Source organism: Sander lucioperca, chromosome 9 (genome assembly GCF_008315115.2).
Source record: "Sander lucioperca isolate FBNREF2018 chromosome 9, SLUC_FBN_1.2, whole genome shotgun sequence".
Lineage (NCBI taxonomy): Eukaryota > Metazoa > Chordata > Actinopteri > Perciformes > Percidae > Sander > Sander lucioperca.
Window position 1 is genome coordinate 9,659,022 of NC_050181.1, and position 26,334 is coordinate 9,685,355.

A 26,334-nucleotide genomic window follows, 5' to 3' on the forward strand; every position below is an offset into this window, starting at 1 on the left:
CAAAGCAGGATTTTCTGATTGAGTGAGGGGGCTTGGAAGTGTCACCCTGCCATTATGTTCCACTGGCCTTGGCAATTTTCTTCCCAAGGGAATGAGAAGGTCTGGCTCAACATTTAAAAAAGGACACTATCTTCTATCATTTGCAAGTAAAGAGGATAATATAATGATGCTGACCCATTTTCAAAAGCCCTCATATAATCATGAGTGATTACTAATCAATGTGTCAATTACTTCTCCTTTGGTTGTAGTCGGACCTTTAGAAAATGATCCTCACTCAGATGTGTAAAAAAAGAAATATATAATGATAAAAATAAAAAGTAGCAGCAAAAAAAATTTAAGTTGGGAAATCACAGTCAGTGAATCTGTAGTATTTAATGTAGCACAATGTAACCTATTGTGAAACTACCTAAAGAAAAAAAAAAAAGATATCTAATGACATTTTCAGCTAATAGCTGTCAAAAGTTGATTATATAGATATGCATGAATGAACTTGTATGCAAAAATACTACCCACGCACAATTATGAGCAATAATAACATTTCCACTGGGACCAAACGTTTTATAATAACAGTGCACCCATGATCCAAATGCAAGATTATTATCAGAACTGATCACAGGATTGGAATCATCTCTCCCAAACTGATTGACATGCCTTTGAATACATAGACGAACGCTACACAATAACTAAGTCTACTAAAAACGTTGGTTTTCTGAAGCTGTGATATATTTGTTTACATTGATTGTGTTTGTATACAATTAAAACAGACCTTTATTTTCAGCTATGTTCATGTGAGAAACACACAAAATGTTGATTTTCATTATAAACAAGAGAACGTTTCTATTTCACAATTTACCTGAAATTTATGAGGTCAGAAATAAACTGAAAATGCCATTAAAATGTCAAAACCTACAGGTTTTGATTTGTTAGGTGTGTGATTTACACAAACCTTTCTGATGTTTGTCTAAACCCCCATCCTTCTCTCTTGTACTCAGCTACACTTGTACTGGCATTGAAGTCATTTGTTATGCTGTATTATGTCGCCATCTAGTGGTTACATTGACACGACCAAATCACACTGGCGAACTCTATGGCCTAACCACTGTGATTACATCTTTAACACGCAGCAAAAGCAACATTAAACAGAAAACAATTAATGACACAAAAACTGATTATACTTACCTAACTATGAGAAATGTAGGGTAAAAATGAGTAAATCAGCTTACCTGTTTGATAGGTATGGCCCTTCCACTGCCTATGCTGTCTGTTTTACAGTCAACGCTCTTTGCTTGTTCACTGGCTTTCCGTGACTGCAAGAAAACAAGAAAGTCAGTCAGAGTAGAGTGGGAGATGTGGGGTGTGAGGTGAATTTTTGGGGAGTAGTTGTGTAGTTGCGGTGTGTGTGTGTGTGTGTGTGTGTGTGTGTGTGTGTGTGTGTGTGTGTGAGGGAAAGAGAGACTGGGGGTCAGAAGGGGAGGTGAGGGTTTGTGTTTTGAGCATTTGCAGTATTTGTGGAGAAACTCGACGTTGCAAAATAAAAGTCTCAAAAGAAGCTTGAAATTAACAGACAAGCAGACCAGCGGAACAAACAGCAGTAACACCGACGTGCAAGTTAAAAATTAAAAATTAAAACAGAGACCAAACCAAGACCACACTAGACACATCTCAACACAGAGGAGACCAAGGACGACCACACATTGAGTCATGACTCAGCCCTGAAACCCTTTGGGGGATCCTTCCCTCTGTTTGAGAGCCAGAGCGGGCCCTTAGTGGACCTGCAGACCAACTGCTGCTATACCAGCGTAGCTTCAGCTGTACCCTTTGTATAGTCGCACTGATAAGGGCTTTTGTAGCATGATAAATACGTTAAAGTTCACAACAGGTTAAAGGGAGAGAAGGGAAAATGGTTATTTTACAGGAGACTTAAACTAAAGTATTTTCCTCCGACCTGCAAAACCTGCCAAACCTGGTGGGAAATAAAATAATTTTGCAAATATCAAACAATTTAAATATCAAAAAGGTTAAAACACATGAACATTTTAAGTCTCTGGTCGTGCCTGTGTAGGGGAAAATGGTTAGGCAGTAAATTTAACTTTACATGGAAATAAATAATTTAAAAAAAATAACCTTCCCACCCCAAAACAAATAAAGAGATGTGATACAGGTAGGGACAGACATGAGTGTGTATGGTCTCACTCAGAACATGAGAAATGTCCAGTCACCAATGGAGAAGAGGTAGAGTCCGAGTTCAAGTAAACCAACTCTGTTGTTTATCTTTTTTCCAACATTTTATTTTTTTTTAATGATGACTTGTTTAGCTTCTATACAGACACCATACAAAGCAAGTCACAAATTCACTTCAAAATATTCAACAGATTGAGCCAAACATTGCAGTTCCCACAAAATATAGGATGAACAATAAAGGCATTATTTCATATACTCCTTATATGTATGTACTTTTTTTATAGAGTACCATTGTAAATAAAATACAATACAAGATATACAGCAGTCTATATTTTTGTCAATCCGTTCATGTTAGAAAAGCGATTATGCAAGAGTTCATAATCTCTGTACCAAACCTAAACTGAGAAAAAAGAAATAAATGAATACAAGACAATTGAATGTGCAAAAATAAATAACTTAAAATAAATAAATAGGAAAAACAAATGTTAAGTTTAACTACATTCATACAAGTCGGTGCAACCCAGTGTCATTTGTTTGTAACTTTCAGTATAATATCTCTCGGTAATACCTCAACACCCTGACACTCTACCCTGATTTTTATGAAGGCCTTCATAAAATAACCCAAATTACTCTGATCTAAAATACCTCTGATAATACATTTATACCACATTTTCAATTCCATTCAGTACTCCCTGGAAAATAAGAAGGAATCAAATAAAAACGAACCAAATGAATGTAGGAAAATCAACAACAAAAAAACTTGGCACCTCTAGTCCTTGAGTCCTCATTTATGGCAAAAGGCAGTGTGATGTCATGTAAGGAAAAGTTGTGTCCTTTGGGTGGCTGGATAACAGTTCCAAGAGTGACTTGACTGTACAGCGTGTTTTTGTGTGGGATGTCTGAATGAAAGTTGGGGGGTGGGGGTGGGGCGGGGGTGGACGGGGCATTTCCAGAAGAGTCCCTCGAGTCTGTCTCACTTCGTGATATTTGACAATCTACTTTAAGTGTGCTCAAACACTCCAAACGACTCGACTTTAGGCTGCGTTGGACGCAAAGTCCTATGGTTTCCCTATAGTGCAAGTTCTATGCAGTACCCTAAATGCGATTAAGCACCGAGGGTAAAGCAGCAACGAGCTGTAAATCCTCAATAAATAATCTCCTCTCTATCATGATTGGCAAAGCAGGGGGACTCTTTATTTAAACCATCATGCTCTTCTAATTCGGAAGGAGTTGGAAAGCCCTTTTTGTTGAAGAAAGGTTGGATAACAGAAGCACAAATCTGCAAATATTGAAAAACAGTGTCAAATGTTTTTTGTTTTTTTTTTTTTTCCTTTGTTTGTTTTTGGTTATGTTTTGTTTCATACGTGGAGCTCCAGTGACAATTAAGTAGTAAAAACATGAAATGGAAAAAACCAAATGGCAGACATTAATTCATGGATTAAATGGATATGAATTAATGAGTGGGATGAAATTAAGTATAAAAAATGGCGTAGTATTCATCTAAATTTCTAAACAGTGTGCTTTTTAACACAAAAAGGGACAGACAGCCTGAAGACGTCAGGAAAACCACAGACAGATTACAAAACAGATCGTTTAGTGTTATTGACCATGGAAGCACTAGGAAAGGATCATGTGTACTGTGCTGACACCTAGTGGCCGACGACAGTTATGGTCAAAACTGGCTTGAAATGATTGTGGTTAATGAAATTGATTTGTGAGAGCGATGAAAAGACGGAGTGATAAGATCTTCTGTAGTAAAGCTTTGAGTTTCATTTACTTACTTTAAAAAAACAGCCAAACCAACGTATTTAAAAAAAAAAAAAAGATTCACCTATTTTCAGGGGCTTTTCTAATAAACTATTGTTATTGTTTTTGTAGTCAGATTCAATTTGGACCAAAAAACCTGAACACAGAAGTAATTAATTTTACTCTCCAACTTAACTTCAAGAGTCCCAATGCCAGTGCCACAAATGTGACAAATATCTGATGACAAGTGGACAAGATCAATTACTTGCAGCAATTTTCTCCTCTGTAATATTAGCACAAAATTCCTTGTATGTAATTAATAAAGTGAGGTTGATATTTATCTGTCAAAGCTCGTCTACTGATGACATTAAGGCATATTTTCTTTCACTGAATACTTCTCTTTAAACTCCCAAAATTAACATTAAGTGAACTACTTAAAAGAGTGTGGCTAGAAAACATGACAGGTTTTCTGAATGGCAGCCTCCTGTCTATCAGTGAGTAGCAGGACTACTTTGTAACACAGATGTCAATTTATTTTTTAAACGGACAAAGCTAGGAAATGGACATCCTCGATATTGTTGTGTTGATGAAATATTTTCTCTTTCTGTCGTTTTGTAAAATGGCAAAAAGGTTGGCACTGCAAGTCTTCCTCTCCTTAGCCCATCACATTCAAGTGTCACTGAAGAAATGTCGACATGGCCCCGTTAACTTTCTGTCCCCTCCTCCTCCTCCACTGCTTCCTCCTCCTTCTTTCCTCCCTCACCCTCCCTCCTCCCACCCTCGGCTCGCTGCTCCTCAGAAGGTCATGAGCTGAAACTCCCGCTCGGCTTGCCACTCCGGCACCCACACTGGGTAGGTGGCGTGCTTCGGCATTTCCATGACGCGGACGGGGAGAGGCTCATTTCTCTGGTGGACATGGTTAGTCACTACCTAGCAGGGGGGGAAGGGAGACAACAAGGGGAGCTAGCACACAGCCTGTACTGCTCGGAGGCCACAAAGCCTGCGGCTTCCACAGCAGCTGGGGTAACAGGGTCAAGGCAGTAGGATAACTAGAGGAGGGGAGGGGGTGGGGGGGATAGATAGGGAGGTTAGAGAAGGAGTTAGAAAGAGATGGGGGAGAGAAGAAGGCAGGAGGTAGGAGACAGGGGGTCAGAGGGCAACAGAGGAAAGAGGTGAGTGGGAGGAAGACAGGTGGAGGAGAAGAGACATTTTAGAGGTTGGGGAGGGTAGATGTACGAGGGAGGAGTTAGGAAAGACTCATCTCACATAGCCTGATCTCTGTCTCGTAAAGCTCACAAAGTTCTGCAGAACAAAACTAGAAACGTGTGGGAAAAAAAGATAAGTAAAGCTTTAGAAAAGCTTACTCAGACATCGTGAAAAAACATTGGCTTTTTTGAAGGTACAAACAGGCTCTCTCCGTAGAGTTATTTAATTCATTTGAAGAACAACAAAGCCATTTTTGGTTAAATTCTGCAGACCTCTCTGAGCATGAAGAGGCAGAGGTCTGGCTACGTGAGATTAGGAAAGGCTTAGCAGCAAAGAAGAAGGCTGGTGTAGAGGGGAAGAGAGAGGAGGAAGTGGGGGAGCAGGCTGGGTAGAAAAAGAGGGCAGAGGCTACAAGTAAAAGACAAGCTTAGGACAGCTAAGGAAATTAGAGTGGTTAGTGCACATATATGCTATTGGTTAGAGCAAAGGGCAAATACGACAGGGCATGGGGTAAAGAGCAGGAAGACAGGGGTCGGGATACTAGTGTGGTAGTGAACCTTTGTGGTCGAGATCAGATTTGGGCCAGAGTAGAATAAGTGGGGTCAGGATTGGGGAGTTAGACTCAGTGAGATGGTTAGTGGCTGGGTGAGCATTTCTATCTGGAGCTGGGGCGTGGGCATGCGTTACTAGCAGCGTGTAAACAGGGCATTGGCTGGCTCGGACTTTAAGTTTAGCTTGGTCGGGCAGGAGAAGTGGCATTTGGCGGTTTGTTGCTGCCGTCTCTGCCCAAAAGGGAAGTCACTGCAAAGAAAGGATCTAGTAAAAATAAGAGGGGTAGGGGGAGGGAGGTCAAAGATTTAGACAGTGCAGAGGGCCTAGTTTGTTATGGGTGAGATGAGAAACTGAATCCATGCGCACTTACTACATCCAATTAGAAAAGAAAGAGGACATGAAAAGAGTTGACGTTTTTTCCACAGTGCTTATCTTTGATATTTGCTTTGAAAGAAGGGTGTATTCTTTTGGAGCATTTCGGGGATCTAATATAATTTAGTCTTTTACTCCTTTGCCCATTGTGCAGTGTGAACAAGACGCTTTCTTTGCCTGAATCGGAGGCAGGGAGGTGGCTTTGATGCATTTCGAGCTACCTGTCTCCCTCTGGTGGACAAAGTGTGCTTGGCAACATGCCTTCTAGTAGTGTGAGTGGGTGTTGCTTTGCATCAGCTGTCGCATACTTACTGTGAAAATGTTGGAGCGGCGCTTTGACTGCTTGCGGATGGGCGTGGGCGTGTTGGAGGCAGCGATGGTCTCAATGCGCATCTCCCGCTGACTTATGCTGGGGGTGGAGGGAACAGAGGAGGAGTAGTCGCTGAATGCACCCCCACCGTTGGCCGCCTGGGGAGCGAGAGAGATTTAGAGGAACCGACAGAATCAAAAGAAGGGAGAAAAGAAAAGAGAGAAAGATTGAGAGAATGAACGTCAGAGTCTTTATAATGAGGAACAATCTATTTATTTTCCCACACTGATAAAAGAAGTTATGACTATGAGAAGAAATAAATAAAGGGAGTATGTTGTAGACTTCTTTACATAACAGGATCAAGCTCTCTTATTCATATTAAAACTACATGATCAGTAGGTAAAACAGTGTGCTGTCTCTGATGATTTGGATCTTACCTGGTTAATGTGAACAGAGGGGATAGATGCAGCGGGGACTGATGAGTGGCTGGGAGAGTTAGGGAGAGATTTGCATGGACCAATAGAGAGCTGCTGCTTTTTCCTCATGGCCACAACCTTCTGGGCAACTGGAGAAGAGAGTGGCAAAGACACAGTAACAGATTGTTCATGAATCCTTTCAAATTCTTCCTGACATAAATACTTCAGAGTTTTTGGGGGACTTGTTAATGAAGCAATGAGAACATAGAAACCACAAACATACATGTGCTTCTGTAGGTTGTAACACTGCTTCTTTCTGAGACTGAACACTACTACACTACTAACAGATGTGAACAATTTGTATCAGCTCCAATTAAACGTTACATAATTAAATAATAAGCATCTGTTAGTCTTTGGTTGGATATTAGATACATTTACCCAACATAAACTACTTAAATAAAAAGGTTTTTAACCAACAGAAACTATCTTCCTTTGAAAGTACAGTATCTCGGTTTCCAACAGACTTGAATCGACTTTGGTTTTCATAAGAAATGAATGTGGTTAATGTACAGCCAAAAATCACAACACAGGAGAGAAACAGGTGGTTGTTCAACCAATGTTTACAAACCACTTTGGAGTAATAGTTCCAAAAATATAAACACATGAGAGATTGAGTCTTTTGTAAGACATCCCATCTTATTTTAATCTCATTGAATTTATGAATCAGCATGTAATAGTAGACAGCAATTTTTAGTTAAAGGTCAATCTTCATACTTTGGATTATGCTATGTATGTCACCTGTGATCAGTGATAGGGCCAGTTTAAGGTATAAAAACAGCGCATCCTTTTACAAACTATTTGGGCGAACTGACCCTTTAATATTTTCTTTGGTAAGTGTTGGCATTAAGGACTGGTGTAAACTACGAGGTACACACAGATGAAGTATTTATGTTCTTATGGGTAACTTAATTATTAAAGTATTTCTTTTGTTCTTTTGGGTAACCTTATTATTAAAGTATTTTTTATGTTTTTATGGGTAAATAAATTGACACAATCTGCCAAAACCTGGTGATATGATCAAAGGGCGCACTCCACCAAGACTTTACTTATCTCTACCCTAATGTTTAGCCTGCATATTAAAAATAAAGTGGGGATTAGCATTTCTAATCAGTGTCATTATCGCTAATGACATGACAATTGCTAGCTTAATTTAGGACTGCTGTAGATGTCAGCACAAACAACTAAGGGCAACTATGGTGTTAATATGTCTGCAGGTTTGAGATAAGTATACAAAGTGTTAGGACATGTCAATAAAGTCTTCACAAAAACAGAAAAAGAATACTAACCTTCTCTTGTTTTGTTTTTTTAAAAACACAACACTAACATCATATTAATCAAAATGAAGCTCAACAAAGTAAGCAAAGCTAATTCCAGCCAGAGAAAGGGGAATATGAGCACATTATCACAAACACCTCGGGCCATTTGTTTTCCAGTCGGGTAATATGCAACATACTGCAAGGTGGCTCATTCACTGAGCTCTACAAAGTGATGTTAGCCAAATTAGAATATTGTCATCATCTTAACAACCCGATTTGCCATGCAATTGGTGCAACCCGTTATTTAATTCACAGCACACTCCAGTGAGGGACTGGGTGGAGCGAAAAGGGGAGAGAGAGGGAGGTGATGTTTGTGGCTGCGTGACGTGAATTAGCACTGAGGGAAAGAGAGATGATTTGAAGTTGTGCTGACAGCTGGGACCATAAAGCCTGGCTGCCTGCTGCAGCATGGCAAATACAGAGCGAAGGCAAGAGTGATGCAGAGAGACATCTCCAGACACCCAACACTCCTTCATCTCTTTTAATTATTTCAAATTGGGCTTCAGGAAGCAATTACGGCAGGGAGGGAAGACAACGTGCCTGTGCATCAAGTCGATGAAATGCAAAGTGAACGTTGTGTTACATATTCAGATGTTTTGTGGAGGGATGACAGGCTTTCAGAGGAGCTGCAGCCTTAGGGGATACTATTCCAGAGTTAAAGCAGCTGAGTTTCCCAACGACATTTTCATGACATATATATATATATATATATATATATATATATATATATATATATATATATATATATATATATATATATATATATATATATATATACATATATATATATATATATATATACATATACATACACACACACACACACATATATATATATATATTATATTATATTATATATATTATAGATTCAGGGAAAACTCAGATACTCTTCCAGATACAGAAGAGACATTAGAGGGGATTTCACCATTCCTACACAACTGAATATTAACTATCCACATTTGTATGCAATCCTACATCATGATTTTAGCTTTCGTGATTAATAATTGTAGTGTTGGACAATTGCATTCCATTTAATTTAAAATGCCTGATGTATTATTAACTGAGGTGAGCTGTTAATATTCATCTGCTGTTCACAAAGTATACTGACAATCATAGCTTCTGAGCGCACGGCATAAAACATATTAATGTGTATGTACACCCCTCCACGTGAGTCAAGCATGCACAGGCATTTCTGCATGTTGCTAGCAATAATGAACGATGGAAACTCCAATAAGGAATAATGGACTCATGAACAGCACGAAGTACTTTACAATTATTGAGGAGTAAAGAGAGAAACAAACATGAATTTCAACACAAATTCTACTCATGTTTAACAAGAAATTGTAAAGAAATCCTGAAGTATTTCCAAACTAATCAGATGTTGGAATGTTGGCCTAGAAAACATACAGCCTTTGGGTTTGCCTTGAGTGAGGCCTAAGAATAAGGTGATGAGATAAAAGTAGGGCTGCAACCAACAAATAATTCATTATATATTAAATCTGCCAATTATTTTTCCATAAATTGGTAATCGTTTCATCTATAAATGTCAGAGAATAGTAAAAGATTCCAATCACAATTTCCCAAAGCCCAAGTTAACGTTTTCAAATTGGTTATGTGTGACCAAATATTCACATTTGAATAGTTGAAACCAGTACATTTTTTAGACTATTTTACTAATTACCTAAACAAATAATTGATTATAAAAAAGGTTTCCAGATTCATGTTTTGTCAATCGACTAATTGTTTCAGCTAAAGTGAGAAACAACGCCAATCAAAGCAAAAGATTACAGTTCAGGAGTTATCAAATATGTCTTGTGTGCCAGTCAGGGGTAAACTAGTCAATGCTATACTCTAAACCATCATCATGTTCAGACTACACATTTTACATCCCGTCTAACCCATTTCCACTTTTTGACACCCCTCTCACCATCCTGGAAGACTCTCTCCACATTCAGGCCATAGGTGGAGCAGGTCTCATAATACGTGCAGCGCTTCAGGTCGTTTGACAACTTTCTGGCCCGCGAGTCATCAATCACTCTGGGGTTGGCAGCACTAATTGCATCTGAAGAGAATAGGGTAAGAAAATATATTACTCAAACATTTAACTTGGATAATAAGGTTGGTGATATTCTGTATTTTTGTTATTGGCAATGAATTTCACAAAAAACACAGGCTAAGTAATTTCCTAACACAGCTGAGCACTGTAGTTTCTAAGAAATGTTACTAAAACATGAGTAAATATTTAATTTGTTGGCAATTCTAATTTTTATTTTCCAGTGTGGATTAATACACATTTATTGTGCTAGTAAGCATTTCCTGCAGCAGTATGTGTATGTATGTATGTATGTATGTAGGATTGACTAAAAACAAATGACAGAGCCCATGTTTACGGTAATGAGGGACAGTGTGGCTCACAAGTGTGTTTTAATAGGTTTTGGACAACAAAAGAGCTTTACTGTATTATATGTATACCAAGCTTTAGCTACACAGACAACACTTGTTATCATGATCAAGTCCTCGTTAGTTTTGGTCTTTTCGTTTGTTGATAACGATTACATTGTCTAAGTGTAAAGACAATGTAAGAGTACTTTCTGTGTAGTTGCATTATGAAGGAAGCAATATCTTGACAAAACATATATATCAGATGTAGGGCAAACACCTTGTGTTCCAACGAGGACCATGGGGACCTCAGCTGTGTTCCTGTAGCTGGATAGGCGCAAGAAGTAATTGTAGACTGTCTGGAAGCTGATCTCATCCTCCAGGCTAAAGACGAAAACCACTGCATCCACCCAGGCAGCAAACTGAGAACAGAGCAGAGGTGATGTGTTGAAGCACTGTGAAATATAAGCTGCCTTATTATTGCACAAAAACATTCACAACTGATTTTATTTTTTGCCTCAGGACCGTTGCTTATTGTTAGTTTACTTGTTTGAGCTTAACTGTGCAGCTGTTTTCACATTAATCTGCTGAAAAGGTCAAGTTTCTCTGTGCTCACCTTAAATCTGAATTTAAGATGTTTGCACAACAGCTAACTACTTGACATCACAACTAGTTTGGAGGCCAATCGGGAGCTAATATGCAGTACGCACAAGTGTGATGTGGAAACTTGAAAGCTCCAGTATTAACTGAGAAGGGACTTTTCAATTAAGTACAGTACATTTTCTGTGTAGTAGTTACATTTTTTTAAATATACAATTTGCATATACATAGATCCTAGAAGTAATACATGTATGACTCAAATCATTTTAAATAATTATATGTGTAATTAATATATATGAGTCTATATATACGTTTTAAATGAAGGCAGTTTGTTATTATAATGGATCCCTGAAATAGGCTATGCATCTTTTGACTGAAGTTTGTACATACAGACAGGAGGGGGCAGTGTAGCAACAGCCATAGTACACAGATCCTGAGTTCCAAATCTCATACTTTTTCTTTTTACTTTAAGCATGTACTGCAGCTGCCAGTACAAAGTACGTACTGCAAGGACATACTACTTCTTCATAACATTGTGCCTTGAACTTTGACCATGTTGCTCATATATGTTGTGCAAAGGATTGTGGGTTAGAATAGCCAGAAAAGCATGCTGGCTTGCATACCGCAAAATCCAACCGGATGCAGTAGGACATTCTGGTATCTTTGGCATACTGCATTTGGCATACTATGTATTGGTGAATGATTAAACACTACTACTCTATCTTTATCAGTTTTCTGCATTCCCACTGCTGTCATAATCTAGAAATCTTTGTATTTGCTGCGTCATATCCCAGCGTAGTTTATGATTATACGGGGTAGAGAGATTTCCCTTGAGCATAGGAAATCAATCCTAATCACCATTCATTGTAAGAAAAAAAAAGGCTAAGCAGAACCCAGAGTAGTGCTAGCAGTGACAATCAGGTGATAACTATTCCCCCGTACCACCCTGTTCTCCATTCAGCTTTCACACCGCACCCAGACACCCATAGGGAATGAATGGCAAATCAAGCCTCCAAGCCACAACTATACTCAGCCTCCTGTGAGTGTGAACATAATGAAAGCCTTATAATGTCACTAATTATACAGTTAGCTGACAACTGAACCAAACTCATTTCTTTTTCCTAATCTCGCTGAGTGTAATGCAAGCGGAAATCAGAGCTTTGCCAGACCAGCTGCTAATGGTAGTGCATAGTAAACTCACAAATTTTTTGAGTTGATACGGTGAATGTGGTGAAAATAGTTGCTTATTTACACATCCAGCAGACACAGAGCGACATTAGCAATCATTTGGAGTCATGTTTCTGACAACTGGACAAATGTAAGTCCAATATGTACTCTCCTTTCAGGCTGCAACCCGGTCTCACGGCAGTTCGTGTAAATGTCACGTTATATTTAATTTATTGATACGTATTCACGGGGATGTTTTTTTCGTGGTGGCCAGCACGAAATACACAACGGGGAAAGGACGCCTCAATAATGGGGACGCGCGACAATAATGGGATTGTGATTAGGAAGACTACAGGGAAACAAAACGCCACACGCGGGACGCGATCCCCGGTCGCCCGGGTGAAAGTTCTGTATTGTTTGACCCATCCACCACCCTGACCAACCTCCCTACGTGGATTTTCGGCTTTTCATACTACTCCCTACCATTTTCGTGCTGTGACCACGAAATATGCTTCCCATTGAAATACATTACTTCACATTTTCGTGCTGGCCACCACGAAAAAAACGTCCCTGTGAACACGTATCAATAGATTAAATAATGTGACCATTTCACGAACTGTCATGAGACTGGGCTGCTCCTTTTAGCTCTGTTGCGCTCTCTACCAACGTAGGGAAATATATGGCTCTTAGCGGCTAAATTGTCCACTATGTTTATCAGGTAGTCGCCAGCTTCATCTGTCTGTCTGTCGTTGCTGGATAATTAGGGTTTATCAGAGCTTTTTAGTGACAAACAACCATCTGCTGCATCTGGAAGCGACGCTGCTGAAGGCTGCGAGAGTGAACCAAAACAGTAAAATATTGTACCTTAGGCTCGTGCTGATTGGTGATCGGATCATATATCAACGATTAAAGGTATGATCGACAATTTTTTATCCTTTACCAATATTAAGGTGCTTTTAACCAACTTACTATCAGAGTAGTTAATGTTATGGATATGACTTGGATTTTGATATTTAAGATAAGATAATAATGTTAAACGAAACATGATGTTGTGATACTGTTACACCAAGCACATACACAGACTTTTAAAAGGGAGCCGTTCTTTAAATAGGAGACATTCCTATTAAATAGATTTTCTTAATGTTTAAATATTTTAAATAAAAACGTTTACACACTTAGAAATGTTATTCACGTTTCTTTGACACTAAGATTAAGTCGCCAATGCTGGAATTTCACTGGCGTGCTGTGACGTAACTCCCCTCATCCCCTCTTACGCCTGCTGCCCCCTGGTGAACGGATCGATTATCTGCGTTCTCGAGTAACCACGATTGGACAATATAAAAATAGAAACGATCGCCTAACCCTATTGTACTTTTAACTCATTTCACAAACATATTTGACAGCTTTAGTTATTAGTAAGACTTAGATGCAAAACATGTAATTAACAAATACATTATGATCCATTGTTCTAAATTTGAACCATTCATTAATGTATAATATATACCATTTTTCTAAAACTTGAAAACAGGATAATCATGATACTGTACAATCATGCCAAAATGAATGTTAGAATGAATCCTTGACTGTTTGCGTTCAGAAAACCCAGACTGGATGAAGTAGTATAAAATATAGAGGTCCTCTGTTAAGTACACTCAAGTCATGTAAGGGATATAAAACCCAAAACTCGCTCGAGAATAACAGAAGTGTCTGATGCCTGGCATTACAAAAGGTTGGCTTACCAGGAAGCACTTCCTTAATTTACTTCCTTTGGAAAAGCATGGCATAGTGTCAGTATGACAATATCAATTGCATGTTCTCTTATGAAGTCTAAGTGAAGCCCACTTTGGATGAAACAGTAGCTTCATTATTCTTCATATGTAACATACTAGTAGGGCGATTAGGTGCTGCATTGCCCCTTTGGCCACAAAAATTATTTTGGCTGGGCTTACTTATTGATCCGTCGCTGCCCTTTGAGTGCTTTTGGTAGAACACCCACAGAGTGCTGTCACGCTGCTCTAAACAGTCCTGCAGAGAAGTAATGGTCTGTCTCTAAACAGTTCCTGCCTGCATGACAATTTGTGGACAGTTAATGTCTGACACATCTTGCAGCTTAAAGAGACATTTTCTTCAGGATCAACACTCTTACCTGCAATTCTGGAGGCCCTCCTTCATCTCTGATTAGAAGTAGATAGCTCTGTCCATCCACCACTATTTCTTTCTTGAACCGTCCACCTAAGGAAGCGACATTTATTAATTATTTTATTAAACAGTTTGTTCAGGGTTACTCTTATAACGTTTTAAGTCTGTTCTAGTGATGGTACAAGATGACATTGGAAAATTGTCTTTCTTAGGATGTAATAACTGACCACCAGGGGTTTCCCAAAGAGAAAAACATTGCAGACACATGTCACTTATTAATTATAAAAACAATCACATTGTTCCGGATACCAAATTTTATATCAAAACACAGCTTGACATGGCTCATACAAGTTTGGTGTGATGTGTATGAGTTGAAGTGCAGTTCTCAATTTAGACCCCTTGAATGTGTTGCTGTTAGGATCACATGCTGACAGGAAACCAGGTCTCTCTGGAGCCAATTATGTGGGGGAGAATTTGCCATTTAGCGTATCTAATGCACAGCTGCTGGGAGTCCTAGAAAGGCCCAACTTTAACTTCACTTACATTATCAATGCATGTGCTACAGAGGTTTAGAAGATTGGTTTTAAGATTGGTACATTAACATAACTCATTACACTTTGCAATAAAATAAGACAAGATGAGTAATTTTAGCAAAGATACAGGAAAGGAAATGATGGGAGATAAAATCAGAAGCAAATAAATTCTGAACTGGTGTGCCTCAGATCACCATGTCCACAGGAGAGTAGTGACGAGCTAACACTGAGCCCCCGTGTCGCCTTGAGTTTCTCTCTCCTTTTTTCCATTTCTCCTCTAATAGAAATTCATATTCCTTGCTGCTAGCAAAGCTGGCTGCAGCTAAAGAATATATAAATGGGAGAACTACGCAGTAAATTAGAATGTGCATATCATTTGAATGGTTTGCGATCCTTCAGAGATTAAAAATATTCAAATGAGAAACTTGTTAGGCTAGAAATGTCCCTGGGAGTGAAAACTGTGCCTTATGAATACAAAAATATGCTGAAAGCCATTTGACAAAATTGAATAAAGCAGAAATTTAAAAAAGGTCTAGGAATGATCATGAAAATATCAAACAAATGGCTAAAGACAGCAAATGTGCAACACAGAATAAAAGCACACCTGTTACAATTATCAGATTATCAGAGTTCCGTGAGCAGACATGAGAGCTAAGATATTCATATGATTAGATAATAGAGTGTCGGAGATCACGCTGTGCAACCAGAATATCAAGAACTACAGATCTGACATCACAGAGGAGCTGTAAGGGCCATACAGTAGCTGAGGCCCTGTCATTTTTCAATAGGTGGCCAGTATTCCTGTCTCAGCAAGCAATACATATCCACTTGAGCCACACTTCCACCCTGATAAGTCCACTTTAGCCTGCTAGGCAAATAGGGGATTCTCCCAGCATTTTGCACAGGCTCTCAAGCCCTGCTGGATGCTGGTTGTGTAACAGAGAGAGATTCACATACCACCAGCCAGCATTTTTTCTTTTTTTAACTCAAGTCACAGAGCTTTGGGAGATTCAGACAAAGGACTGAGAAACTATGTGTCTGTATGTTTCTGAATCCTGTTTAAAAAGGGAAAAAGATGAGAAGGATCTCATTACACGGTGAGAACGATACAGCAAACCAAAGATTTATCAGAATACAGAGTTTGTGTGGAGCTTGGCAGCACGTTCATATGCCAGAACAGATTATGGAAAGTCTCTCTGAAATCAGTATCTGTAATAAAAGCATACGGCTCTGGTGAAAACATGGGTGGAATTTGAAGTAAACATCTCAGTTACGTAATCATCCAGAATGCTGTTGTCTTTATTTAGAGCTGAGCTAATACAATGCATCTAATGGAAAAAAAGCCTGTGCTGTGAATAAATAAGGCAGGCTACCATAGCTCTTTTTTATCATAACACTTTTCTACATCATGATGAAAAGCAATTATGAATTATTTGAATGTGTTGCTCAACCTTACATAAAAAGAGGCGACTAAGAACCTTGCAGACAGCCTACAGAGAGACGGTAAGTTGGTAGGCACGGTTAACACGCAGTAAGCATACTCTGCTTACACGGAGGCTTAGACCTTGACACAAAGCCACAATCCAACGGAGCTCCATCCGGTGTTGCTATGGCAACACACCCCGGTACCTTTTTTTCAGATATCATAGCAAAAGCCCAGGAACAAAACACTGAAGAAACAGCCATCGCTGAACCTTCCTCAGCTGGGCAATGCTCCTACAATGTAAATACCCAATCTGGCATAAAGCCAGAGTTGAAGCACATTCAAAAAAAAAAAAGACAGCCTGAGCAGCTGCTAATTATGAGACAGGTAGGTTGTATCACAGCAAAACGCAGCAACGTAAAGGGACACGTACATATCTGAGCCGACGCGTTTCCTTGATTACAGCAACAATGCTTGTTCTGTTTTCCTGCATTTCCACCATTGATTTCTCGAAGACTAATTAAGCTATGAGGATGTTCTCCCTTGGTGCAGCAAAATACCAGAAACTAATTATGCACTTCATGTCTCATCCTCACTATAATTACACTTAAATGAAACACTGCAAACCCCTCAAATATAATCAGTTAACTCTGGGCTCGCCAACATCTTTGTGGATTTCAGAGAAAAGGACTTATCTTTCAGGCCAGAAGGGGGCATTCTCATTATGACTCTGCCGATAAAATGAAGAATATCTGATTTCAAATCTCAGAGTGAATTAAAAAGACGAGGGGTCTCTTTCTGGAAATAGACCTTTTCTTTTCAGAAATAGACCTTCCTAAACATGGTAAATTGGCTCATTCACCATCAGGACACCTGGGGATTAAACAGTTTATGATTGTGATAAAAACTTTCATTTACAGTCAGAGAAATGTGAGGATTTAGTTTTACCTTTGTGCTTTAATAATGAGTCATCTTCATAGCCCAAATTTACTGTAAATGTTATGCTTTGTCATTATCTCGCAAGTTTTAATGGAGGAGGAAAATGGAAATTTATATTAAAAAAAAAACGAGCATCCGGAAGCTTGATGTAATCCAACACACATCATTTTAATACAAACTAGTTAGAAAAAATATTCTCACAAGGCACCATGCTTCATGTAAATATCCTAATACACCCATCCTAATATGGTTATCCGTCTGTACAGTGTAGCAATTAGTGCCAACATGCTTGACTTTCTTCTTGTGAAAAACAAAAAAAGTATTTTACCAGCTGGCAGGTTTCTGTATAATTTCACTCATCAGATTGTCATTAATCTAATAACAAGGCTTCTTAATTTGTGAGATGAATCAAAAGTTTTCACTCGTCCATGGCCATGTATTTTATAAGACAAGTTGTAAGGTAAATTAGGCCATGAAAGCCACAGTAATCATGCTGCATAAATCTGAATCTTTGTGATTTTCTTTGAGTGTCTGACATGTTTATAATCATCTCCTGACCCGCATCTCCATCAACAAACTCTTACCTTCAGGAGACTCCTCTTGCACATAAGTGCCTGTCAAGTACCGGTGGACCAAAGCGGACTTTCCACTGGACAGATTTCCCACAATGCCCTGCAAGGCAAAGAGCAAAATACATGTCATTATTACTGACAGGCATAACATGACAGGTACTAGCATATGTAGACTTGAAGGACCATAATGGGGACCTGACAAAAAAAGTCTCAGCACAAGCTTGTCTGACTTTTTGTGTCTGAACTTTTAACCTTGCTCAGCGACTCTGTCAACTGAGTAAAGGTAGGTTTATGGTCGCCATGGTGTTCCCGGCGCGAGGTGCACCCAGAAAATGACGTTATGTATTTCGTGTCCAGGGTGAAGGCTCCGCAATTTGTCCAGCGCGTGGTCGTGCACTTCTAAATTTTTGTAACTCGGCGCGCGCTGCGCATTCCATTTCACCATGGTTGGCTGGGAAAACTGGCCGAGCTGGTTGGCCTGTACAAACATCTGTATGATTCTTCATGTACAGACCACAGGGGTAGTTAAATGGCCTTAAATATGCGGTAAGAGAGAGCCAACACACTGTGAAAATAAAAGGCATGGCTGGAGGGTCTAATGGAAAGAGTGTCTGTAACATCGAGAGGCAGACAGGAGATAAGCGACAGTAACGTTAATAATTAGAGTAGACAAATGCAATATTTGCTGGTATGTCAGTGTTTATCACGGATGTGTTTACTACTGTTCCCAGGCAGTAAGGTTGCACGATATTGACAAAATGTGATATTACGATATTGATTATGACTATTGCGATAGATATTAATTTCGATATTTTTAAACATATGTAAAATTACAAAAGTTATGGGAAAACACATCAAAATAGATTCATAACAAATAAAACAAGTGTTCTTACAACATAAGGTTTATTTCAACTGACTGGTAAAACATGAATAAATAATTAACGACCTACAGAACGATGTCTACAGAACAGGACATGTTTTACTGGTTGTACAGTATAAAAACAATAAATAATAGGGCTGCAACTAACGATTATTTTAATAATCGATTAATCTGTCGATTATTTTTTCGATTAATCGATGAATCGGATAAAAAAAACAAAAAAGCATTAATTTACATCAACTCAATACATACTTGTTTTAGTTAATAGTTGTGTAAAGGTAAGTAACTCAAAGAGCAGATACAGACAAAACACACACACACACACACACACACACACACACACACACACACACACGTTCACTTGAAGCTTATTCATTAAATTATTACCATCATTGTATTGTATTAAGTGCAAGTTAAGTTCATTTGTACACCACATTTAAACACAGCTTAAGATGACTAAGTGCTATAAAAGAACTTTAAAATGAAATTAAAAAGTACAACACACACAAATATATATGTCAACAATAACTGATATGGGACAAAGCACAGAATATATATATGACAATAGATTGAAAAATGAATAGGCCAAAAAAGGCAAGTGAATAAAAATGTGTCTTTAGTCCTGCTTTGCTACTGTTATTAACGAGCTAACGCTAGCTTGTCATGCTTGTGAAGCTGGATAACGAGTAAACACCACACCAGCACCAGAAGAGAGACGTTACGTTCCTCACTTCAAAACGGAACAAAAGTAGGATTCTGTAGTGACTTTACCCTGCTGTTGAACTCCCTTCCTCCTCATCAAGGACTCCAACATGTTTACGTTTTAGGTGCTGAATCATCACCGTGGTGCGCCCGTGCCAAGCCATGTCGCGTTTGCTTATCTTGCAATTAACGTTTTTGATTTATTTAGCGTGAATTCTCCCACACCTTGGATGACTTAGGTCGTACTGATTTCTCTGCCTCCGCCATGTGTTTCAGAACAGGGTCCGGTCTCTCTCCGTATTTCCTCTACCCCCGCTCTGCTCTTTTTTCTTCTCTTTCGCTCCACGCCGCTCCGCACCGCACGGCACTCAACTCAATTGCAATCTCCGCAACTGAGTGGCGTGTCGCGCGACACAACGAATCGATAATGAAATTCGTTGCCAACTTTTTTAATAATCGAATTTTATCGATTTTATCGATTTGTTGTTGCAGCCCTAATAAATAAAGAACATGTCTACAGAACATATTAGAAACAATAAAAATAAATATAAAAAATATTGCATACTTATATACTTATAATATTGCGTAACGTGATATCGCGATAACGATATTGAATTGATATATCATGCACCCCTACCAGGCAGCCTGCTTTCCTTTACTACCGCTCTCTACTTCTTGCTTATTCGCAGATCACATTGTTTGTATGCCTCCTGGCATTTCGGCGTTGAGCATAAACGCCCGAGTGCATGCTCGTAGCTCGCTCACCACTACGGAGGCCCGCGCCATGATGTCTTGCGTGAGTATAAACGAGGCTTAAGACCACGGAATGTGGTCAAAAGCTTTGGAAATACAAGGTTAGTGGACCTTGTGTGCGAGACTTTTTTGTTTCCAAGGTCAAGAAGGACCATTCAAGCTCAATCATGACATTGTTTTGCAGGTTTTAGGCCATTCTCCACAAATTGTGTTTACTTTTTACATCAAGAGCTATATTATCAGAAATGAAACTATTTTTCCATGAACTGGGTAAAAAAAAAAAGTTCCCTTCATTTTAAAGGTTGCGGTTTGGCAGTATCAAATCTTAGTTGTACAAGTTTCCTTGAATGCATCAACCGGGAAAAGTTTTCAAAACAGTTTGTGCTTACAGCAGCATTATAATTAGAGCCCAAGTGATAAATCAAAGACTGAGATATTTGTTTATATTAGTTTATAACCAACATATTTATATTGGCATATACGTAAGAATCTAAGTAACGGGAAACTGATGTAGTATCTGCTAGAGGTCGACCGATTCATCGGTTTTGCCGATTAATCAGCACCGATAGTTGATTGGTGGAACTATCGTTATCGGCAAAAATCCATACCGATAGTTTTTCCTGGTTGCTGGAGCGGCTGAGAAGCGCGCGCTGTCATTCATTACACAGTATGCAAGAGCTGAGAAGGGTCTGCTGGCATCATGCATTACAGAGGCGAAATAAAAACTATCACTGATGCCTCGTGTTGTTTATTTTCGACACGTGTTACTGCGCGCTGCACGGAGAGCACATGCTGTGCGGAGAAGGCTGACATCAGATGCGCGTTTAAAGCATCAACAGCAAAAAGGTATGTATACAGTTCATTTTGTCATATCATTATAAAGTTATTAATTTGTTGAATAGATGCTGCATTGGAACAGCACAACAGTATGTTTGTTTGCTTTCGAGGCTGAGATGACGCTAAACATTAGTAGTAGGCTAACTTACCTCAAGCGGTTAAAACACTGACAAAAATAAACGCAAGTCCGACCTAAATGTCAGAATCGGAACCCTAAACGATCGTCCACGATCCCAAACGGCACCTCTGATTCATATTTAGATAATTTAATAACAGTTAAACGTAGAGACTTACTGATTGCTGCAGCTAAAAGCTAAAGAGTTAGCTGTCACTTTCTATCCAGCCTGGAACTTGTGCCTTTTTTCGGGGTTGTTGAGCATTAAATCCAAACTGTTACATCCAAGATTTATCCACTTGATGTCCATAATTCATCACGTTTTCGGTCATTTCTGCCACTAACTCCGTGCTACCCATAGACAGTAGGTGCTACCGACAAGGGAATGTCCCATGATTTATGTTTTCAACCAATGGGAAGGCAGGTCCGTCACACATTACGCCTTATATGGGCATCCAAGCGAGAACAAAGAGTATAAAGTGGGAAAGATAGATCCCTCCAGATCAGAGATCGTCTGTTACCGTTCTACAGAGAAGAATGGCGTCACTGTTTTGAGATTTGGCATGGGCCTTTTTTGAAGAAATGTAAATAGTTTGTCCTTTATATGAATTATAATGCTCATTATGTTTATTTTTGCACTGGATGACTCCAAATATGTAGGAGAACTGTTTTAGACAACACACATGCTTGTGTAGCATTGCTGTACAGTTAAACAGTTACATGTTGAGTTTAACTGTTTTTATTTGTTATTTATTACTTTTTGTTTCAGTTTGAATGGATGTCTTTTATTGACTTCAATATTTATTTATATTTATATATTTATTTCATTTAGCATGTTTTCATGGTTCAATACAGTTTTTTTTATTTTTATAATAAAGTTCAGCACTGTTTTACTGGAGTGTCATGTTTGTTTTTATCCAGTATCAATTCTAAATACTATCGGTCGATTAATCGGTTATCGGCAAATACGGCCCAACCTCGCTATCGGTATCGGTAAAATCCACTATCGGTCGACCTCTAGTATCTGCCTCAAAAATGTCGTATTGGTTGGACTGTAATTACCATGCAAACACAAAATAGAAAGGTGACTCAATTTTCACTGTGATGGATTGCTGCTCTGTAAGTAGATTTTCATTCCATACTGACGTGAACTGAAACAAACTACTGCCCGGAAAGTAGAAAATCAAACAAAAAACGTATGGTATGCTTAGATGGTGGGAAGTAGCCTAATGGAAAGTAAATTTTTGTAGTTAAGGAACAAAACCCTGAATACCACGATTTGGTTCTTTACGCGGGCTGTGTGAGGTTGAGACATTATGAGTAAAGTCCTCTAAAATGCATCAGTTTGGTTGCAATCCTTCCCCTGCTTCCTCTCCTTGGTGTCTAGACCAGTCCTAGCTACAGTACCTTCAGGGTGATGCATGGCAGAGGGTTGCTGATGATGCCAGCATGTCTGGGAACAACAAAGGCTGCAACATGCCTCATATCCTCCCTCTCCTCCTCCTCCTCCTCCTCTACCCACCATCACCCTCTTCTTCTTTAGATCATTAGTGGGTGTTAAAGTCAGGTATGGTTCTAATTATAGGGAGGTTTGAGGCACAAGAGAAAAGATCTGTTTAAGGCCTTTCCCAGCCTACCCTCTCTATAATTGAAGCATATATATATATATATATATATATATATATATATATATATATATATATATATATATATATATATATATACACACCATGTGGTACCCCAGCAGAAAAAACTATGAATAAGCTTTAAGTTAGCAAAAGTTGTAGGCTGTGTGCGGTGAAAGCAATGAGTCAACAAAAATTGACTTTGAATGTACCACTGAACCAGTGGTCCTGCTGTTTTAACTGTTTGGCTTTGTGACCTGCTGGTATATAGCCTTCATAAAATCAAAAAGCTGTATTAGCACTATTCCAGTACAAACCCTTTACTCTTCTTTGTAGATGTTTGGATTTGATTTGGGAATATTAAAGAATGTGGATGTAATGATCAAAAGCTGGCAATAAAATAAGGTTTGACCACAGTTTAGTTGTCATTATAAAACTACAATAGCGGGGCACAGGTAACTGTTGTAGCAGATGTTTTAGAGGTTTTCTCACCATATCAACATTTCAACTTGTTTTGACCCCACTTCCTGTCATTATTACATCGGCATAAAAAGAAACTTCTGAGACATAAGACCAACTTCTTTTCAGTATGACCTGGTTGCTAAACATCAATTCTTTGATCGCTCTGAAAAGAATGATAGCTATTTTGAGAGACTTCATATAGTCTTTTGAGGTCCATTTAACAAACCCCTGTGTGGAAGCAGCCAATTAACACCTAAGAAACATTAAAGGAAACAGACACATTTAAAGTGTTTGAAGCCCAAAAAAGCAAGTTTGTCTTTCAGCTGCTTGTGAATTCCCCTTTTTCATTCCAGTGAAGTTTTTTCTTTTGCAAGATGCCACAACAATGAATTCACCAAACACAAAAAATATTATATAAACTGTCAGAATGGTGGAGGCAAGTTTTTCAAGTGAAAGAGTTTTGAGTGGAAGAAATTAAAACATGTAAGGATGTTAGTTGTGCATTTGGCAGTGGCTGTGTGTGTGCTTCACTGGCGGGTGGGATCAGACCCAGGATGTGTCACTAGTCTAGCCCAAAACTGTCACTCATCTTGCATCCTGCTGCAAGCCACCCTGCATCTCCATGCCAACGCATCTCATTAAAAATCACCCAGTACGTGCCAGGGAAAGTCCAGCCAATCTCTCAACTGCTCCATCTCTGTAAAACCAGTATTACATGGACAGAACATGCTTTCCCATTGGCATTCAAATCAGTCAGTAAAATGAAACATCGGAGGGCAAATAAACTGTTAAGGGACTGTTAAAAATATAAAAAGTTGCTCACCACTTTCAGCTCTGGCACTGAACGACTCAATGTCCATTCCTGGCTGTTGACGAAAGAGTCTAAAAGGAAAAAAGACAATAAGAAATGAAGTCCAGCAGCATTGAAATGTAATCCATCTGTTTGAACCCATTTGACCCCAGTTACAGAGTATATCAAATTAACAGTATTTCCCATTGGATGACAGTAAAGTGTGTAAAACAAGTTTTATGATGGATTCAGCTGTCATATAGATATGATGAAGCCTGTCTACAGTTTGGTCAGGTATTTAGTATACTTTGATGTACTAGGGGATACATTTTTGTGATACATTTTTATACAATGTTCAGTGTCATTTCACCTAGTTTTTTCGACCATATTTTATAATCCGCACACAAAAACTCTGCAGTTAACCAGTGGGATTGTGTCAACATTTTATAAAGTTTAGTGTAGACTTGCAGAGCCATGCTGGACCAAGTTTTACTGAAGTTAAAAGGGTCAAATGGTTAGAAAGATATAGCCTTTCAAACTGGCAAACTTTCAAGCTTTATTGATGCCCTACACTCCAGGCAAAGCAATCTTTCTTTTCATATTTTTCATTGCACTTTATTCCCAATGGGGATTTAGACAATGTGACTCGAAAAATAACAACTTAACACATTAGACCTGCAAAAATGAAGAATAACTGGTTTCACGTTATCATTCAACATATTTGTATAATGGACAATTGTTTGAACATAAGCAATTTAAATAAGCCAAATTGGGCATTTCACAAATCAAGAAAGTTATCAGCAAATCAATCAAGATCAACAAAACTAATCGGTGGTCACAGAACCAAAACAACAGTCAGTAAACATTTCTCTTTCTCCCTGACCAATTGGCTCATATCCACTTTTGTTTATGTATTTACAACTTGTAAAAACACACAACTGCCAAAAAGGAATTGTGAAACATCTATGGTAAGTACAATCTATGCAGCCTATTTTAATATAAGGTTTCAACACCATATCTGAACAGGATTTAGCTAATCCATTTTAAAAGACAGCCATTATCAGGCTTGATTCAACTTGTTTGGTTTTCCAGTGAGTTAGAGACTTTAACTGGATGATCACACTTTGAAAAAGGGCAGTGGGAACGAGCATTATAAAGAACAATACAAACCCTCAGAACTAAAAACACAAATGGCAACTCCACAAGCGGTGTCTGTTTCCCACAGAGATGGAGAACACAACTATGTGTCATAACAACCATTAGAACAAAGACCACCTTCCTGTTTTGGATTATGGCTTTCTCACCATCTGAACCCCCCAAGAAGAATATACCATCTCCAATACGGGAGTGTAGACACCCCGTCTACAAGCAACAAGGTGTGTAATACCAGGTGAACCCCCCACACTCCCTTCCCATGTCTAAACCATAACAATTCAAGTGTTCACACACTAAACAGGGAGCCATCATTAGTTAGCCTGTTTGTTACAGCAATGGTGGTTTCCTTTAGTGCCCCAGGTGATGCCAATATGAAAAGAATGACAGCATAAACAGTAAGGTAACCACTGTCAATATAAGATGTTTCTATTTTCTCTCCAAAATGTATGCTAAAAGCCTGCATGACTCACAGCTGAGCAAACCTGGGCCAAAAAATCGTTTACATACTACAATTAGAGTTAAAAAAAAAAAAACCTCGCTAAAATGTTTTCTGACCTTTATTTACAAAGAGGCTCGTGCTGCTCTGGATGTCTCACTTGTTGTGGGAGAGGAGAAAAGTTCATCGCTAACAGAAGGGCCTTTCACCAAGCAAAGCATTGTGTGGAGCAGAGTAGTCTTTAAACAGCACGCCTCATGTTAAGCCCTCTCAGTGTGGGTTTGACATGTCTGAACATGAGGGAAGACACCCATCTGATTCAGTTTCAGGTCACAGCTCTCTGAGACGGTATCAGATAAGGTTACTGCCTTATTTTCTTGGATTTCCTGTCCTTTTGTACGGACCTATTATTTACAGATGCATTCCCTGTACTTTATATGATGATTTTTTTAAATACATATTTAAATGTTATTTTTCACATAATTTGAGGGTTGATAAAAGTTTACAGTCACAACTAGCATTTAGACAAACACATTGAAAGGTTTCAGTCTTCAGCACCTACTGCAGTAACGTAACGTTAACAAAAAAAATCAGAGAGAAATAAACAGAAATAACAAAGTACTTTTTTTGTTTTTTTAAATGAACAGAAAAGAAGCCACCAGATTCAC

The 26,334-nt window shown here is 38.8% G+C and overlaps 1 protein-coding gene across 4 annotated transcripts in view; it reads right to left on the reverse strand.

Moving 5' to 3' along the window:
- The window catches only part of agap3 (ArfGAP with GTPase domain, ankyrin repeat and PH domain 3), a 124,652-nt gene that overhangs the window by 44,977 nt on the left and 53,341 nt on the right, over positions 1-26,334 (reverse strand). For all 4 annotated transcript variants that reach the window (XM_036004780.1, XM_036004781.1, XM_036004779.1 and 1 more), the window contains 8 exons: positions 24,109-24,167; positions 17,924-18,011; positions 14,452-14,537; positions 10,819-10,960; positions 10,087-10,221; positions 6,805-6,932; positions 6,370-6,525; positions 1,224-1,307 (listed from right to left, as the gene is read on the reverse strand). In XM_036004780.1, coding sequence (XP_035860673.1) covers positions 1,224-1,307; positions 6,370-6,525; positions 6,805-6,932; positions 10,087-10,221; positions 10,819-10,960; positions 14,452-14,537; positions 17,924-18,011; positions 24,109-24,167 — 878 coding nt within the window. The remainder of the gene's footprint in view (positions 1-1,223; positions 1,308-6,369; positions 6,526-6,804; positions 6,933-10,086; positions 10,222-10,818; positions 10,961-14,451; positions 14,538-17,923; positions 18,012-24,108; positions 24,168-26,334) is intronic.